We start from the raw sequence: 18,751 nt of genomic DNA, 5'->3' as shown, positions 1-18,751 counted from the left end.
ACCGTATATCCTAATTGCTTCTGTATAATGCCGGCAGGCAGGCCGGGCGGGCGGCAGCGTAACTCCCTGATGTCTCGTGCCTGCACTGCCTCCTTTATGAATGAAGCAGGCGGCGCAGGCAAGTGACGTCAGTGAGTGACGCGCCGGCGGCCCGTCCTGCCTGCCAGCATTATACACAAGCAATTAGGATATACGGTACAATTAGGAGTGAGGGGGGCATGTTTAATAACTTTTAATTCAATAATACATTTTATATTTGTATACTGCGGCGGGGGGGGGGGGGTTTACACAGAATCTGTGGATGGCACAGTTAAGGGGTGGGGGTCTGTGGATGGCACTGTTATGGGGTGGGGGGTCTGTGGATGGCACTGTTATGGGGTGGGGGGTCTGTGGATGGCACAGTTAAGGGGTGGGGGTCTGTGGATGGCACTGTTATGGGGTGGGGGGTCTGTGGATGGCACATATATAACACTGCCATCCACAGATCCCCCCCCGTAACAGTGCCAGCCACAGATCCCCACCCCCCCCCCCCCCCCCCTGTAACAGTGTCTGTCATCCACAGATCCCCCCATAAGTGTCCGTCATCCACAGATCCCCCCCCATAAGTGTCCGTCATCCACAGATCCCCCCCCATAAGTGTCCGTCATCCACAGATCCCCCCCCATAAGTGTCCGTCATCCACAGATCCCCCCCCATAAGTGTCCGTCATCCACAGATCCCCCCCCATAAGTGTCCGTCATCCACAGATCCCCCCCCATAAGTGTCCGTCATCCACAGATCCCCCATAACAGTGTCCGTCATCCACAGATCCCCGCCATAACAGTGTCCGTCATCCACAGATCCCCCCCATAACAGTGTCCGTCATCCACAGACCACCATTAGTTCCAAACCCACCAAATTTTTTTTTCTTATTTTCCTCCCCAAAAACCTAGGTGCGTCTTATGGGCCGGTGCGTCTTATAGGGGGCGAAAAATACGGTAATAAATGTGGCCTAATTTAATTAGTGAATCTGCCCCACTGATTATACCTAGTGTGGAGCCCGAGGGAGTGGTACATAACACAGGGAGTCTTCTCAGACCTCTGTATCATTTTTGCCTGGATAAGTGTCCAGAATCTCAACTTGTCACCTGTCCATAGGACAGGGGGGATAAGTGTCTGATTGGTGGGAATCCAACCCCTGATACCTCCACTGTCTCTATAGCCCTATTCACATGGACGACTGACCTTTTTGGTCTGCATCAGACACGTTGGTATGTTTTTTTTTGTTTGTTTTTCTTTTACCTCATCTGTATTGAATTGCCTGTCTGCTGCAGCTATTCCATACAGAATTATTCCACAAAAAAACGTATACCACACAGAATGCATTTGAGTCTGTTGGGCGACGGGTGCCACTGAATGGTTTGTGAATAGATCCTAATTTCCTATACGCAAATGGTATCCATTTTATTACTCAGCCTGCAATATTCGACTTCTTAGGGTACTTTCACACTAGCGTTGTGAGTATCCGGCAGGCAGTTCCGTTGCCGGAACTGCCTACCGAATCCGTAAATCCCTATGCAAACTAATATCTTTTTTTTCCGGATCCGTTAGACTTATTTATTGAAATACCGGATCCGGTATATCATTTTTTTCAAAGCTAGAAAGAACTGCACATGCGCAGACCGGAAAACCAGATCCGGTGATGCGGCAATTTCCGGGACACTTGGTACCGGATCCGGCATTAATACATTTAAATGGAAATTAATGCCGGACCTGGCAAGTGCGGTAGTGTTCCGTACTAGGGACGGAACGGAAGACATCCTGATGCATACTGAACGGATTGCTTTCCATTCAGAATACTTTCCGGTATTGAGACTTTTTAGCGGATTTCAATACCGGAAAAGAATAACACTAGTGTGAAAGTACCTTTATACTTTTTTATACTTCCTTTATATGTCTGAGTGACATTTATTGTATTTTTATTTTTTTATTTTTTTCAGATGAAGCAGTCTACGGAGGATTTCAAGAACCTAGCCACACGCTATGGAGACCTCTATCAATCCTCTTTTGATGCTGATTCTACAACACTCAGAAACCTAGAAATGTATCCAGAACATTGAATATGATTTTCTCTTTGTGTGGATAGTCTCTATGTGGTAACAATGGTTAGAAGAAGTCACTGTCATTCCTCCCTGGAAAACTCTTTTGATAAGTCCTCATATGGACGTAATCTGTCTGTGTCAAAACTTAAAGGGAATGTGCCATCAGAAAATGACCTATTGTTTTAAATCACGTTTTTATGTTTCATATAGTGTTAAAGAATTTTTGATGTTTTAAATTTTCCATGTCAATATCTATATTTAAACAGAAAAACATAAAATCCTGCCGTTTTCACACTGGTCACTAAGCCTAATAATAGGCAACACTTCCTGGTCTGTACAGATCACTTTACTGCAGTTATCTGCTTATCTGTTATAGATAAGACAGGATCCACCATGATTGTCAAATCTATTCTTTCTTTGTACAATGATCTCTTCACAGGTCATGCCTAGAAAACTCTCCCATAGAAGTCAATAAGGTCCCCTCCTTCCCTTGGGGCTGCCATAACGAATAGCTCAGGCAAGATGGCTGCCCCCCATAATAATGTTCAAGAAATAGAATTTAAAAAAAATCTGCAATCAGAAAATAAAAACTGATTAGATAACAAGTATATGTGTTTTTAACTGACAGATACATTTTTGGTGACACATTTCCTTTAAACTGGATTTATACTGCTCGACTGAACAGGCAAGTATCTGGAAGGGACCATTCCTTCCCAATAATTGGCTGCTCGGCAGCAGAGGTGAATGCAGCGATCGCCTCCACTGTATAGCAGTGAGCAATGGGTACTGCCATCGCTCATCCTCATACAGATTCATTGCTTTTAAACATTGATTGAGTTATCTGCATGAAAGATTATTTTGTCCGATGAACAAACGTTTTGCTTGTTAATCGGGTGATCTTCAGCACCGTTACAAGAGCAGATTATCGGGAACAAGCCTTCGTAATAATGTTCTTTCCCAAAAATCAGGTTCTGTAATCCAGCTTTAGTCTGCAGTGTCACCCATCTCCTTGTAACCTATAATAATTTACATTTTCTTTGCGTCCATATGAGCGATCTCCAGAATCCAGTTACTTGCCTTAATCCTAAATCTTTACCAGACAACAGCAGAGCTGCCTTTTAATCTCTCATACTGTAGAAGCCTTGATCTTGGATCCAGACTCGTGCAGGTAGGAAAAAATAAAGCCACATTTCTTTTTTTACTTTTACAATTGGCATAAAGGTCTTTTCCAGTCTGGTGAGCTGTGGTCACTAGTGGATTGCAGCTCCGTACTCAAGAAGTCCCGCACTGCATTCCAGTGACATGAGTTGCTCATAATTGTAGTTAATAGGGGTGCCCCCTGCCTACTTAGCCCTCTTTTAATACCTGTAAATCCAAGAGATTTCCTGTCCTTTCAGTTCTTATAATTTTTTGCATTTGTAGTTTCCAGGAAAGCAGTTTCAGCGGGTCTTTACAAGCTGACAGTGAGTACGAGCGCAGGATGATGTCTGTCTTCAACCAGGTTCTGGAGGAGGTCGAGCTACTGAGCAGAAAGCATCAGCCGGTCTCCTATCTGGTAAGAAGAGATTGCATGTAATAGTGGCGCAGTAACGGACAGTTTTTAGTGCTATTGATTGATGAGTTGTTGACTGTTGTGAAATTGCTCTGAACGCAAAAGTTGGATTTTTGTACTTACCGCAAAATCCCTTTCTCATTCAATTCATTGGGGGACACAGCACCATGGGTATACGCCCAGCTACCACTAGGATGCGACACTAGATATCAAAAATGTTGGCTCCGCCCAGGTGGGCTATGCCCTCTCCACAGCCACTAGGCTAATCAGTTTGTACCAGTAGCAGTAGGAGAGAGAAACAAAAGCGAAGAACCAACATGTCCTGGACCGGGGAATAAAACGAAAACAGCAGCCCGGTGAAAGGGAGAGAAATTAAAACAAGGGGTGGGATCTGTGTCCCCCAATGAATTGAACGAGAAAGGGATTTTACGGTAAGTACAAAAATCCCAATTTTCTCGTTAATGCCATTGGGGGACACCGCACCATGGGACGTCCCAAAACAGTCCCCAAGGGTGGGAAGGAAATCTCATGCAGAAAGTTGGACGCACAGGTGCTGGAGAACCCTGTGACCCAAGCAGTAGAGGCCATAGAATGAAATGGTTCCAAAGAAAGCATGAAATGGTTCCAAAGAAAATAAAAAATATGGGAGACCGTCAGGATCCCAAGGACAAGTTGCCTGGGAAAAAAGGCCTGCAAGAAGGAACAAGGTAAACACCCAGCTCCAGCCAAGGTGGGAAAAATAAAGCGCTAGAGGATAGGACCAAGAACTCAACAAGTGCGCACTAGAGAGCCCGAGTAAGGATCCGGAAGAACCAGAGCTCTCCCTGAAGAAACAGGAGAGCAGCACAGCAACGTCAGTTGATAAAGACCTAGCGCTCTGCATATAGAAGGATGCTCCAGGAGGAGAATCCATAAGAGGACAGACCCAAAAAGAAAAAATAGACTATGAGGGTGCCTGGCAGGAGAGAAAATGCCTGGAAAAAGGACGGAAGCAGTCCTTAACCGAGGAAAAAAACTTTCTGGAAACAGGCTAAAAGACCCTGTGGACCACCCCTCGGCAAAAGGAAGGCGATTCAGAAGGCCTGGAAGCAAAGGGACCCGACCAGTAAGAAGACCCAGCAAGGAAAAACTCTAAATTGTCTCAGACTAAAAACACGGCCTGTCTGTGGCCAACCCATGTAAAGGCCAGGGTAGAGAGGTAACAAGGAAGCACTGGAGGCTAAACGATTGAAAGAAATCATAGCAAGGACTCACCATGGGAAGGGAGCAAGCCTCCTTCCACAGCAAGGCAGGTGGGAAAAGAGAAACACCTTATGAGAAGGTGGAAACCATCCTGCCAGAGAAAGCAGCCAACCCCTGGGGGAGGAGGGGGTCCTAGGTAATGGCCAGAGGAAGGGAACGTAAAGACCTGCTTCCAATAAAAAGGAGGCGAGGATCAAGCCTCTGATAAAACTAAAAAAATATCGCTGAGAAATGTATGACCGGAGATATCCCTGGCCACATGAAGTCTCAGGGAAAAGGAAACCAGTAGCAGGCCCTGGTGATACAAGCAGAGACACACTTGTCTGAGAGATATTGGAGTAGAAGGGAGAGGACTCCAAACAGCCTGAGGAGGAACAGTTCTCAAAATGAAGGAAAGCTCCATCCCAGAAGTGACCAATACGATGTAAATTGCAAACCGCAGCAATAAACTTCCAGATACCAGGTACTTGACCTGGAGGAACAGGAAGAGAGGATAGAATCTCAAGAGGGCAACAAGCCTATGGGGACCCAGGAGGGAAAAGAACCAAACCGGGCCCAAAGCAGCAGCTGTCATACAGATTATGTGCAGTCAGAGATGCCGTGAGTAGATTCCCCAGAGGGAACCGGCCAGCTAGATGGTGGAAGAATCATTGGGGCAGGGACTCCAAGCAGGAAAACCCAGTCAGAGGCTCAAGTATGGTCCACAGAACTGGACCACATGAGGACAATAATAGCCAGAATATCAAATAAAAATGAAATGTATCCGCCCTAGGGGAAAAAACATTGGCCATGGTTAACCAACCCTCCCAAGAAGCAGTCTGTATTACACTGCCCCAGAAGGGTCAAGTACAGCAGCCTGGATTTTGTAAAAGAATCGCAAGAAATTCATATTTCAGAAAGGATTCCGAAGTCGCCAGGGGAAGCCGGGAGAGACTACACTGACATGTAGAAACCAGCTACCAACAGAGCACAATAAAACCCCCAAAGAAAGGGGAGGAAACTGACAGGTGCAGACAACGGCAAGGCCCAAGGGAACGGCACTTCTGTCATGTAGCACAACTAATCAGAGAACATAAGGGTGTACCAGAACACCCGGACCATGGGAGAACCACGGGAACATATCCAAAACCAGAGCGAGCAGCGGAAAATTCCACCCACCAGGTAGGTGTGTGGCGCTCACTAGTCCTGTCACAGCCATATCAGAGAGGACATCCAGCGATGACCCGAAATCTGCAGTAGCGGCTGGTGTTCGCAATGCTTCGTACCCCTGCAGGACAGAACATCCAGTGGTGATCCAGGTACTCTGCCAGGACTGGGCCATGTAACTCTGTGAAAACAAAGCAGAGAGGCAGTAACAACAACGCGAGTACTCCATAGTGAAATGGAGTAACGCGGCTGTGTGGAATACAGTAGCACTTTATAGGGTTGACAAAGAACGAACTTGGCATGACAGCCAACAACCTGCCCATGGTGGAGGTAGTGTGGTTGTCTAGTGCATAACAGGACTGAGAAGTCTTGTTAAATAGTGCGTCAAGCAATAAAGTAAAAATCATGCCTGGTACAGGGACAATCAGACTGATCAGGCCAGCCATATACTGGATCTAACAATTGCAACTCTACTCCGCCCAGGAAGGGGGGAGAACATATGGTTACCAGGTACCTACTACAACCAGGATGGTATGTTGTAGACAGCTCCTTGAGATAGTATGAGTACACCGCCGAGCACGACAGTAATGGGGGTACTAGATGCATGCCATGACCAGAAAAGAGTGATGAATACAGCGTCTGGGGATGGAATCATCACTCCGCAGGAAGGGGGGCAACATGATTGCCTAGCACAGATTAGAGCCAGGGAAGGGAGGGAAACACCCAGTAATGAAGGAGCCGTATGGGCCACAGACTGTACCAATAGGGCACAGCACTTGGAGATACTACAAATACTCTGCCTATAATGGTAGTATTCTGGCTGCGTAGTGCGCAATATAATGAGAGTGGAAACATAGCTACTGCATCTGGAAATGCTACAGTATTTGGAAAATACGGCTGTGTAGTGCAGACTTAAAACCAGACAGGTTTAATGGGCACACTAGAACCAGAGAGGTGCAATGGCTACTGCATTTCAAGATGGCATCTATTCTTCGCCTGGTAAGGGAGAAATAGGGCTGCATGGTGCACCATAGAACCAGACAGGTGTAACGACTACAGCATCTGGAGATGGTACAGGTACTCTACCTATGAAGGGGGCAATATGGCTGCTTGGTGCACACTAGAACCAGGCAGGTGCAGTGGCTACGGCAATTAAAGATGGCATGTATACCTCGCCTGGAGAGGGAGAAATACAGCTGGTGCACTGTAATGGCTACATCTGGAGATGGTACAGACACTCACTCTGGTGAACCAACGGTCCCCTGCAATATGGTAGCGCCAGAATAGTTGTATTGGGTACAGCGTCTGGTGGGAACACTCTCCGACTAGGAGGGTGTGTTGAATATAGCCCCTGGTATAGTGAAATGACTCCAGCTAAACATAGGAACTGTCGGGGGTTATAATTCAATTAAGAATTATTAATTATGGTCAGAAAAATAATTAACCATAAAAAACATTTTTTTAATAAAATTTGTTATAAATTCTTAATCATGACCTGGTGAATTGTAGACAACCTAATTGATACAATTCACATCTGAGTCCGACTATTTCCTCAGATAAATAAGTTCTTTTTGACGTGAGATGACGTTAATGATAAAATGTAGTTCTGCATTATACAATAATACACAGGTATTGTAACCAATAAATCTGCATATTTTTATAAGATTATAAACATATATAAGTAAATAAACACAATGATACATGCAAATGAATATATATATATAGTGTTAATATAAAGCATTACAAGCTTAACAATACATGTGAGTGGAAATAACTTGTCACATTATAACCAAGCTATTATTAGGTTAGGATATCAAAGTAGGAACATAAGTTAATACATTACTTCTGTTCAGAGAAAACCTCATGATATCAGGATGGGCATGTCTAATCCTAGACATCATTATAGAATGCTAAATACATTCCACCCCCCTCTAACCAACTACACATCACATGACTTCAAGATGGGCAAATCCATCCAAGGATATAACTTAGAAGAGATAACTATATCCTTCCGCCCCATCCTGGACTATTTTCACGTATATGACTTTGGTAACACTATTAAGACAAATAACAGGGATCTAGGATCTTAAATGGGAAGGACTTGAAATAAGTCTTTCCTGTGGGAATCCATCACTTAGCTTGGCGAAGAATGTTCTATCAATATATATATATATATGCAATTATTTAATGCTTTGCTAGATTGAGTCTTGATTCTTCTGCAGGTAGAATGAAGCCTCACAATATCCTAAGACTACATCTCAATATGGAGATGATCAATTAATTTAATTATTTATTTATTTATTCGCCAATCTAGATGGTATAATTCACCCACACTATCAAATTAGTCTTAATAAAATGAAATATTATTTTCTGTGTCTCTTACCAAGTCCTAGTAGGAATCTCACTTCTGCTCCTAGGAAAGCTGGGTGGTCTATCATAGCGCATCTCACTTTAGTTGATAGACCCCTCTAGAGAGCTCAACATCTCTTCTTCTCTCTTTCTCCTCTTTTCCTCTCCTCCTTCTATCTTCTGTGTCTGGTTTCTGATCACAAACTTATCAGTTAAACACACCTTCCTAGTTTGGAACTTTCCAATCATTGTCGGATGGGCGTGACCATTGATAAAAAATGTGACATCATAACCTTACCCAGAATGCACTTTTGCTACTGTTGTAATGTCACCTACTCATACCTAGGTGGCACTGCTGTGTAAGCTATTTGCATCATAGTATAAAGGGTTAACTTATGTAAGTCTGAATAAAATGTATTCTATACATTTGACCTTAAAAGCTTTAATTCAAAGCCATAGGGATTAATTCTGACACTTGTAGCAATTAGAGACAGACCTCTAGGCGTCTCTCTGAATGTTTCTCACACTGTTGATTTATGGACCATGACAGTATGAATGGCCTTGTTTTCTCACAGAGATATCAGTACCTCCTGTCATACCAAAGATGTGAATAATTGTTACAAAACACACATCTTCACAGACACTCTTTTAGAGACGAATATTCTCCTAATGAGAAATATATATAATATACTGGATACATGTCGTCTTCGTAACATATAACAATATAATATGAACAAATATATATATATATATATATATATATGTGTCCTACTGATTATCTTATGCTAAGGACTAACTAAGGCTCATTAAATGAATACATGAATATTATATATTTTGCTTCATTAATAAATGCCTAATTGTATAGGTAATTATTACCAGCTGCATAGAGCTTATCTTTATCTCCCGTCATAAATTTATAAGTAGACAAGGAGGATTCTTCTCAGACTGGTACATTCATGAGAAGAATAACACTAAAGGTTATAAACCTTTGTACGACCTTACTTTGGCCTACTCAAGACATACAAAATTGTAAATATAGTCGAGCATGGCTCTTAAAGAAAATGAACATCCATCTTGACTAGAAGGAATTGGATATCAATGCATTTACCTATGAAAAGACACAACAGAACCAGGAAAGTCTGTACCCCCCCCCCCCCCCGTTAAGGGGAAGGCGTACGTACCTGGGACACCACATAGGTGTGCCGGCATGCTAAACACGTGGCGGACTGGGGAGTGCCATCTGAAAATCCACTAGAGGGGATACCAACCCTGGAGAGGAGAGGTTCCTCAGTGGACATTTGTCTTTGACCACCCAGAGAGGATCTGTATGGTGGAAGAGCACCTGATGCTCTGTTCCGAGAGAGAATCGTTGCAGAGGTGTCCCCCGAGGCAGCGGATGGTGCGGCAGGGAAGGATTTGTCACCAGCCTCAGACCTGTCCTGGGACCCGAGGATGCCTAGGAGGAGCGGGACATAGTTGTGACAACCCGAGGTCGTTTACGAGAACTAGTGTCTGAACGTTAGCGTTCCCCATCCGCGGAGGGGTCCTTAGAAGGGCAGAGGTTGCCACAATTTGGACAGGCAAGCGGTCCATCGACTCCACCATGGCAAACCTTTATCGTAATGGGTGCACGTAAATATGTGGCAACCCCTGAGGGGGGCTGGGAATGGGAGTCCTCTGGAAGAGGACATGAGGGCTGAGAGGGAGCCTTAAAGAGAAAGCAACCAGCCAGAGGCTGTCCTACTGGATCCCAGGTGCCGAGTCCCCAAAGAGGTGCTGCAGCAGCTGCAGAATCGTGCAAGGAGGTTTAAAGAGAGAAAGGGCCCCCCCCCTGCTGGCAATATAGAGGCTTTCTTCTAGAACAGAAGTTACGTGAAAACTAGCACCAACAGGGTTAAAGCCCGTGCTTGGCTGACATAGGAGGAGGGAGAACCCCTCCCAGAAGCCGAGAGGCGCGGGAAGGGGCCAGGCAAAAGCGAGGGAAGGGGGGCGGCGGAGAACGTGGCCTAGGTGTGAAAAAAGCCGGGGCCTCGATTAATGAGGTGGCCGGAAAAGGAGTGCCTCCGGAACGAAAAAAATGGGTGTTGGGGGCTCGAGAGGAGGAGCGACACTCAGGGAGGGAAGAAACAAGGCAAAAAGAGCACATTGGGCCTGAGGACAGGCCAGAGAAGATGCGGCCTAGTCCCGGCAGAAGCCAGGGACTAAAGTAGCTGTGTACCCAAAGAGGTGAGGGAAGAGACGGGAGAGGTATGGGTGGCCAGGGAGGAGAAGGATACCCAAGGGAGGAAGGGGGGAAGGAGGAACCTACCCAGGTCCCTCTAATACAGGGTTTCTCAACTCCAATCCTCGGGACCCATCTACCGGTCAGGATTTGAGAATATCCCACAGAAAGAATACCTGTCCTGATGCATGGACACTAATTATATCACCTGAACAATACTAAGGAAATCCTGAAAACATGACTGGTAGGTGGGTCCCGAGGACCAGAGTTGAGAAACCCTGCTCTAATAGAATGAATCCCATCCCCTGGCCAGAAAAAAAAAAGGGGGGGGGGCTAACCCGGCGGACCTCCTGGGGCAGGGACACAGAGGAGATACTTACCATCCAGCGTCTTCAGGCGCCACAGGGTCACCCCTTCAGCAAACTCAACACTTGCGTGGGATTGCCGGCATGCCACTGCAGATGCAGTAATGGGGGACTGGGTGACCGGCGAAGGTACTCAGAGTACGCGCCCGCAGGGGGTGCAACTAAAGTGGATACCCACGATGGAGCCCCATCCTGCAGCAGGTCGAAACCTGCAGAAGAAATGAAAAAAGAATAAAATAAAAATAAAAAGCAGCAAGACCTGCAAGAAAACAGAGCAGGTCATGTCTGCCTCCTACGGATACTAGACTAAAACTAATTAGCCTAGTGGCTGTGGAGAGGGTAGAGCCCACCTGAGCGGAGCCAACCTCTTTGATATCTTGTGTCGCCTCCTAGTAGTAGCTGGGCATATACCCATGGTGCTGTGTCCCCCAATGACCTTAACGAGAAAGATAAATGTACATCCACGAGGGTTGCGTTTGCTGCGGATATCCTACATCCACACAGAAAATTGAATGGTGGTAGCCATAGGAGGGCTTGTTTCTTGCAGCATGGGTTACAGTTTTTTAGTACTGTAGTAGTTTTTGACTATTTGTATACTTCTTTGTAGGGATTGACCGATATAATTTTTTTTTTTTTTTTAGGACCGATATAGATTTTTATTTATTTATTTTTTTAGAACCGATAATCTGTGAACTTTCAGGCCCATAGCCAATAATTGATACCAATATTTTATATCTTATAATATATCAGACCTCAGATCAGTCCTTTGTTAACCCCCTATCAGACCTCAGATCAGTCCTTTGTTAACCCCCTATCAGACCTCAGATCAGCCCTTTGTTAACCCCCTATCAGACCTCAGATCAGCCCTTTGTTAACCCCCTATCAGACCTCAGATCAGCCCTTTGTTAACCCCCTATCAGACCTCAGATCAGCCCTTTGTTAACTCCCTATCAGACCTCGCTCCCCTGTCTTATCCGGCCCGTGCTGCACTGTCACCTGACAGCGTGTAGCGTCAGGTCATATGCGCGCACTACGTCCTGACGCTCTACGGGGTCAGGACAGTGCAGCGCGGGTCCCATCAAAGAAGACCAGGGAGGGTGAGTATCGAAAGCGTTTGCTGCGCTTCTTCCCCGCTCCCGACACCCGATGCATACTAGTGTGTGCTTCCATAATGCCCGGCACCCGATGCATACTAGTATTCGCTTTATACGCATTATCGGTATATCATTAAAGGGGTATTTCAGGATTTCTAACATTAACGGCATCAATATCAGATTGTCAGGGACCGAACACCCTGCACCCCCAGCCGGTCAGCTGTTCCAGAGTATCTCTGGTGTTGGAACTACACAGCTGTCTACTGCTGGCACAGCTGAAGGGAATGGGATCTGCGTGCAATTACCAGCTCTGTCCGCTACACAATGGACAGAGCCATGTAGTTCCGCTGCCAACTTCCAGTGCCAGATCTGTAAGGTAACAGCAGATCATTCTCCGTGTTGGATCACCCATCAAGTATTGATACTTATCCTGAGGTTAAGCCATTAATATTTATTTGCCGGAATACCCCTTTAAGCAGTTAAATAGACGGCACAGTGTATGATCGGAGCATTGGGGGTACTTTGATGCAATTTGTTTAAATGAAAGGGTGCTTGGCTTAGGCATGCTCATATACATTACTGCGATTTGGCATTGACTGTGGCTTAAGCCGTGGTTGTTGGAAATGTGTTATTGGGGTATCGCGGCACACCTGTGTTTTTTAATGCCATTGCTTTTCCCCGCTGTAGTAATGCAGCTACACCATGAAAGGGTGGCCTCCTGCAGTTTTAAAGGTACATGACATAAACTTGTGGGTGTGGGGAAACTGAAAAAAAAAATATTCATCCATACATATATGATGATTATAAATTAAGGTAAGACTTCTTTGTTCTGAGCAGTTTGATGATAAAATTACTAATTGCATACAGTCATGTTCTGTTTAAGCCAGCACATTGTGTAGGTATGATATCAGTCTCCCCCGACGAACCCCATAAAAATACACACCCGGCCTGGCCAAGCATGCATGTTTATTCAATTCGGAGTATGGATATACAGTAATTGCCTGCCCGCAGAACAAAAAAGATTGGGTATGTTGAAATCCAAAGCGTTCGGTCCTCGTTTACCCCCCATATCTGGCACTGGGACCCAAGCAGGAAGCCGCCATACACATTGTCGGCGAAACTAGTCAGCATGAACTAAATGTGTGTGCAGCCTTATAATGTATGGGCAGCCTTATAGTGTATGCCTGCCTGCTATTATAGTACTGTAATGTCATAATGTGGTCACTTTACGTTTGAGCATTTTGCATTATGGTATTTCATTTGTCCTCAAATAAAAACTAAGAGGAGTGCAGTGAGAGGAAGACTGGAGGAAATGCCTTCCATCTAAAGACCCCGTAACAGTGACGTTTTTTCCGTCTTTAATTCCTCTAAAAACAACGCAACTTTGCTTACAGTTTTGATTAAAAATGACCTACCATTCTGAGCTCACAGCTGCTGTGTAGACTTATGTGCATCTTACACCCTTCCATGTATCCCTTATTTCCTACTGATATACCAAATGTCTGTTCAGGAGAAGTAGGTGACAAATGGAGTAGGACTGCAGGATCGGACTACACAGGGCTTGTCGTCTGACACCATGAAGGCACACAGGTCTGCACAGCAGCCGTCGGCACAAAATGTAGGACATTTATATGGAGGCTAATTGCAAAGTTGCTTCTTTTCTCATTGTACATACATTGGGTTGTAAAGGTGTACATTTCCTTTAACATAAGCCAACTATAGAAAATTTTAAAGGTTTATCAAAGTTCTATAATGCCCCCCATATGCCCGGGCACCTCACAGAGGTTGTACTTACCTCGCTCCCCAGCAGCCGTATCGTTCCTGATGCCGCCGCAGCCACTGCTGCATCTCCCCATCGCGCGGATGAAAACATTGCACGGGGTGGGGGGGGGCCGGGGTGATGACGTTTTTTACTGCCTGGCCCTATCAGTCAAAGTACAGAGGACACAGTGTTTGCAGAGAGAGCAGAGCCTCTAGGTGTAACGGTAACGCCCCTGTTGCTCCTAGAGGCTCATTTGAATATAAGAAAACATAATTTTTCTCAGCAATGCGGGCACATATGAACTTAGGACCAACACAGATGCCATCAGCTGCCAAGCGCACATGTAACAGGTCAGCCAGTGTCATAGGTACAAATCTGCTGACAGACACACAGGAGCTTTTCTGCTCTTCAGAAGCCACATAGAGGCAGGCAGTGCTTCAAGGGGTTATCTAAGACCTATAATGCCCCCCTTCCCCATATGCCCAGGCCCCTCACAGAGGTTGTACTTGCCTCGCTCCCCGGCTTTTGCTGCATCTCCCCATCTCGCGGATCAAAACATCCAGCGATGGGGGGGCTTGGGAGGCAATAGCAGGCCGCGACGGTAACAAGCCTCCCTAGCATCGCGGGTGATGCCTGAATTTTAAGTTAGGTGAAAGTGAGACCCCTAGTGGCCATGACATTACAGCTTTTTTTCTGGAAGATGCAGGCAGATTTTTTAAATGAAGCGATTGTGTGAAAGTACAGTGATTCTTTAAGATACCATTTGCCATTTCACCCTTTAAAAACTGCCATATTGTTTTTCCGGCAGCTGTTCACAGGACTTTATTTGATGCTCTGTCTTCTTGCAGTGCTTTGCACCGTAGAATCCCGATGCCCAGGCTGTTGTGAAGAGCCTTGGGCACCAGGCATTAGTTATACCCTAATTGAGTTGGTCTCTGATCACCTAATGTCTTACATGCAGCAATCAATAGTGAATGCTGCTTTTATGGTATTTGACAGAGGGAGGGGGCTGCCATAAGCATCTGGCTAATACTTTGCCTGCCAGTGTCACATTGACAGGCAATATTGTGCTGAATTATGTATTTCAAAGGATTATAGAAGCAATCAAAAAAAGTATAATGAAGTTTAAAAAAGTAAAAAAAAAAAAAAAAAAAGGCCTCATTGTTCTTTTTACTGCACAGAAAACCGTAAAAAAAAAATTGTAGATTTACCTGGTTTCTTGCATTTCTTCCTTCTTCAGTTTTATAACTCAGTCCATAAGGCCTCTTTCACATTTAAGTGAATTGCAGATGTGTGCTGTCCATGGTCTCAGCAGACCACACACGTCTCCATTTACTTTAATGTGTGTATTCATTCACACATCAGTGGTTTTCCACAGATCATGCCCGTAGTGACAACACGGAAGCTTGCCCTATTTTTGTCCGTAATTATGGATCCCTCACACACATTATAGTCTATGGGTCCACACAAGGAACTGCATCCATGTTTGGTCCATGGTTTTCATCAACCTTTGGAGCGAGATGCAACCACTGACCATCTTGTCACGGGTGTCATCACAGACGTGTGAATGAGGCCTAAATTATATGTAATAGCCCCCCCTTCCCCCAACACAACAAGCCATCATATGGTAACCTCGATAAAAATATTGTAATTGTGGTAAAAATTTTAATAACTTTTTTTCCTATGGATAGGAGATAACAAGCGGAATACCCCTTTAATAAAGTTTTTTAATACATTATACTGTATGTGCCCCAAAATGGTTCCTATATAAACTGCAACTCGACCCGCAAAATTTAAGGCCTCATACGTCGGCATTAAAGAAAAATAAAATTCCCACGCTGGAGCACAATGCTAATACATTGAAGTCTATGATGGAGGGATCTAATGATCTCTTGTTCAAGTTCACTAGGGGAAATTTTAAAAAGCGTTAAAAAAAAATAATATATATATATATAACTGTGGTGGAAGTTTTTCCAGTTCCACCCCATTTGGAATTTTCCAGCTTCCCACTACATTGTATGCAATATTAAATGGTGCCATTAGAAAGTACAAAAAACAAACCGTCATATAGCTGTTTAAACAGAAAAATAGAAAAGTAATCTCTCCGGGAAGGCAGAGAGTACAAAAATGGAAAATTCACTTGAAGTAGAAAGGGTTAAGGCCTTTTCAGGCCTGGTCATTTAGGGGTTAAAGTTTACAGTATTTCGGATATCTTGTGTGGTAACCTGCATTTTTCGAATTATTTTGCTTGTTTTTCAGCACACCTCGTGCCTGTGTAACGCAGCCATCCGCCTCCTGAAAGTGCCTCTCTCCTTCCAGAGGTATTTCTTCCAGAAGCTGCAGTCTACAAGCATCAAGGTAAGTCCGTGGTAGGTGTTCTGTATGCCGAGCGGCGCGGCTGCAGGGGGGAGGCATCTCCCACCCCTATATATATATATATATATGTTAATGTGTTGTGGCAAGCTGCCACAGGAGCGCTCGCGTGCATTTTACATCTGCAATATCCACCTTATTTTTGGAGAAGGAAAATTGCTCCTTTGATGAAAAGCCTTTCGAGCCGGGGCGCAGAACGGAGAGGGGGCGCCTACGATGATTGGATTTGTAAAACGTGTGTCTGGTTTAGGTAATGGCGGCATTACATTTGTAAATTTGTTCTGTAGAGGAGAGGTCTTGTGCTGATTATCCCTCGCTCGCTGCCGGAGGAATCTGCTGCCGCTCTGTCAATGTGAGAGAAGAGCATTCGGAGGACATGGGGCAGGATGAATGAGCATTAAAAATAATCCGCTCCTTTATAATGTACTGTGGGAAATTACCGGTAATATTCTCCTTACACAGGGGCTCCTAGCTGCGACACAATGCACGGAATTGAGGTTTTCACCTTTTAGATTGCTACTTATTTCTAATGCCGCACATAAGAGATGTAATCCCGCTCTTCATGCACGACATCCTGCGGAGGAGGGCCCGTTATTGCTTTCGCCCAGTGCCCTTAACCCCTTAGTGAGCAGCTATTTTTTTCAGTTTTTGCTAAGCAGCCATAACTTTATTATTTTTTCATTGACCTGGCTGCATGAGGCCTAGCTTTGTGCGAGAGAAATTATGTTTTTTTGGTGCTGTTTGAGGGTACATAATAATAAATTACTTTGTACATTATATACATCTTTGTGCGTTGCAGATATAGAAAAGGCTTTATCGCTTACTCTGCAGATATTTCACACTGAATAACCTGTTACATGGAGGTTATTTTAGTCATGCAGATACCCAAGTGTTTTTTACAGTCGGTAAAGGTATTTCCATATTTTTCGCTCTATAAGATGCACCTATTTTTTTATTTTTTTAACTCTTTTATTATTATGATGAAAACAAGCCCTATCTTACTGGGTCAAAAGTAATAAATGTTGGGCAACCCTCTCAACAGAATATATAACCACAAAATGGGTGACCTTGTTAAAGCTTAACTTTTAATCAACACTAGTATAAAATAATAGCCCATAAGTATAATAATAGACAAGAATAGGTGCTGCACGAATGTGCCTAAATTACCAGTGCTCAGTAAGAGAGGGAACAGTCTTACCACAGTCTTTCAAAGTGGTGCTACCACTGGGGTCTCCATGATTCCAGTGCTGGGTCTCTGACCCTTATCTTACCCTACTTGACCTGGGCTTATACCCGTCAGAGGAGCACCACGATCACCCTATTGTTGGTGACCCCAGTGGATAAATAAAACTCACCTATCTGGGTATCCCTACCAGTTCCCCTATGCAGCCTAGTGACTGCCCAACTTCGTCAATAGAGGTGGGGGGAGACCCCAGTGTCGGACCTATTCATCCCTACGTGTTTCACTGGCCGTCGCCAGATCATCAGGGGACCATCAATCCAGGCTGAATCTAAGTAGTAAGAGCATCAGACGTATAGTGCAGGGGTGGCCAACCCGCGGCTCTCGAGCCACATGCGGCTCTTTACCTCTTCAAGTGCGGCTCTAGTGGTAGAGCTGGGAAGCAGTCAGACCAGCGCACTCTCCACCCCAGGCTCAGATCTCATTTCCTGATCGGGCACTGTTGCTACTCTGCAGCTCCAGCTCGCTCGCCACTATGTCCTGATGCGTACAGTGTCAGAATGTAGTAGGTGGAGACACGCACTATGACCTGACGCTGTGCGCATCAGGTCACAGACCTGTAGAGTAGCAGGTGCCTGATCAGGAGCCCTGTGCCTAATCAGGAGAGGTAGGCAATTTCTTTAAATTATAGTACTAAGCATGGGAGGTTCTGATCTAAGCATGGGAGGTTCTGATCTAAGCATGGGAGGTTCTGATCTAAGCATGGGAGGTTCTGATCTAAGCATGGGAGGTTCTGATCTAAGCAATGGGAGGTTCTGATCTAAGCATGGGAGGTTCTGATCTAAGCATGGGAGGTTCTGATCTAAGCATGGGAGGTTCTGATCTAAGCATGGGAGGTTCTGATCTAAGCATGGGAGGTTCTGATCTAAGCATGGGAGGTTCTGATCTAAGCATGGGAGGTTCTGATCTAAGCATGGGAGGTTCTGATCTAAGCATGGGAGATTCTGATCTAAGCATGGAAGGTTCTGATCTGAGCATGGGGGGGGTCCTGATCTCAGCATGGAGGGTCTAATCTGAGCATGGGAGGTGTCTTTTTTTGAGCATGGGGGGTCTGATCTGAGCATGGGGGGTCTGATCTGAGCATGGGGGGGGTCTGATCTGAGCATGGGGGGGGTCTGATCTGAGCACGGGGGGTCTGATCTGAGCACGGGGGGTCTGACACTGGGAGTCTGATTAGTGTTGTCTGATCTGAGCATTGGGGATCTTATCGTAGGTCAGATTAGCATTGGGGGTCTGATGAAAAAAAATATATATTTTCTTCTCTGCTAATGAAAAATGAGAAAAGACCTCAGATCAGATGGAAAATATTTTTTTTCCTTATTTTTC

General features: G+C 45.0%; 1 protein-coding gene across 1 annotated transcript in view; it reads left to right on the top strand.

The window, feature by feature from the left end:
- The window catches only part of INTS7 (integrator complex subunit 7), a 64,431-nt gene that overhangs the window by 31,555 nt on the left and 14,125 nt on the right, over positions 1-18,751 (top strand). The window contains exons 15-18 of the mRNA XM_040430396.1: positions 1,980-2,083; positions 3,181-3,249; positions 3,504-3,636; positions 16,072-16,170. Coding sequence (XP_040286330.1) covers positions 1,980-2,083; positions 3,181-3,249; positions 3,504-3,636; positions 16,072-16,170 — 405 coding nt within the window. The remainder of the gene's footprint in view (positions 1-1,979; positions 2,084-3,180; positions 3,250-3,503; positions 3,637-16,071; positions 16,171-18,751) is intronic.

This window comes from Bufo bufo, chromosome 4 (genome assembly GCF_905171765.1).
Source record: "Bufo bufo chromosome 4, aBufBuf1.1, whole genome shotgun sequence".
Taxonomy (NCBI): Eukaryota; Metazoa; Chordata; class Amphibia; order Anura; family Bufonidae; genus Bufo; species Bufo bufo.
The sequence above is the reverse complement of the archived record's forward strand: the minus strand, read 5'-3'. Positions and strand labels throughout refer to the sequence as shown.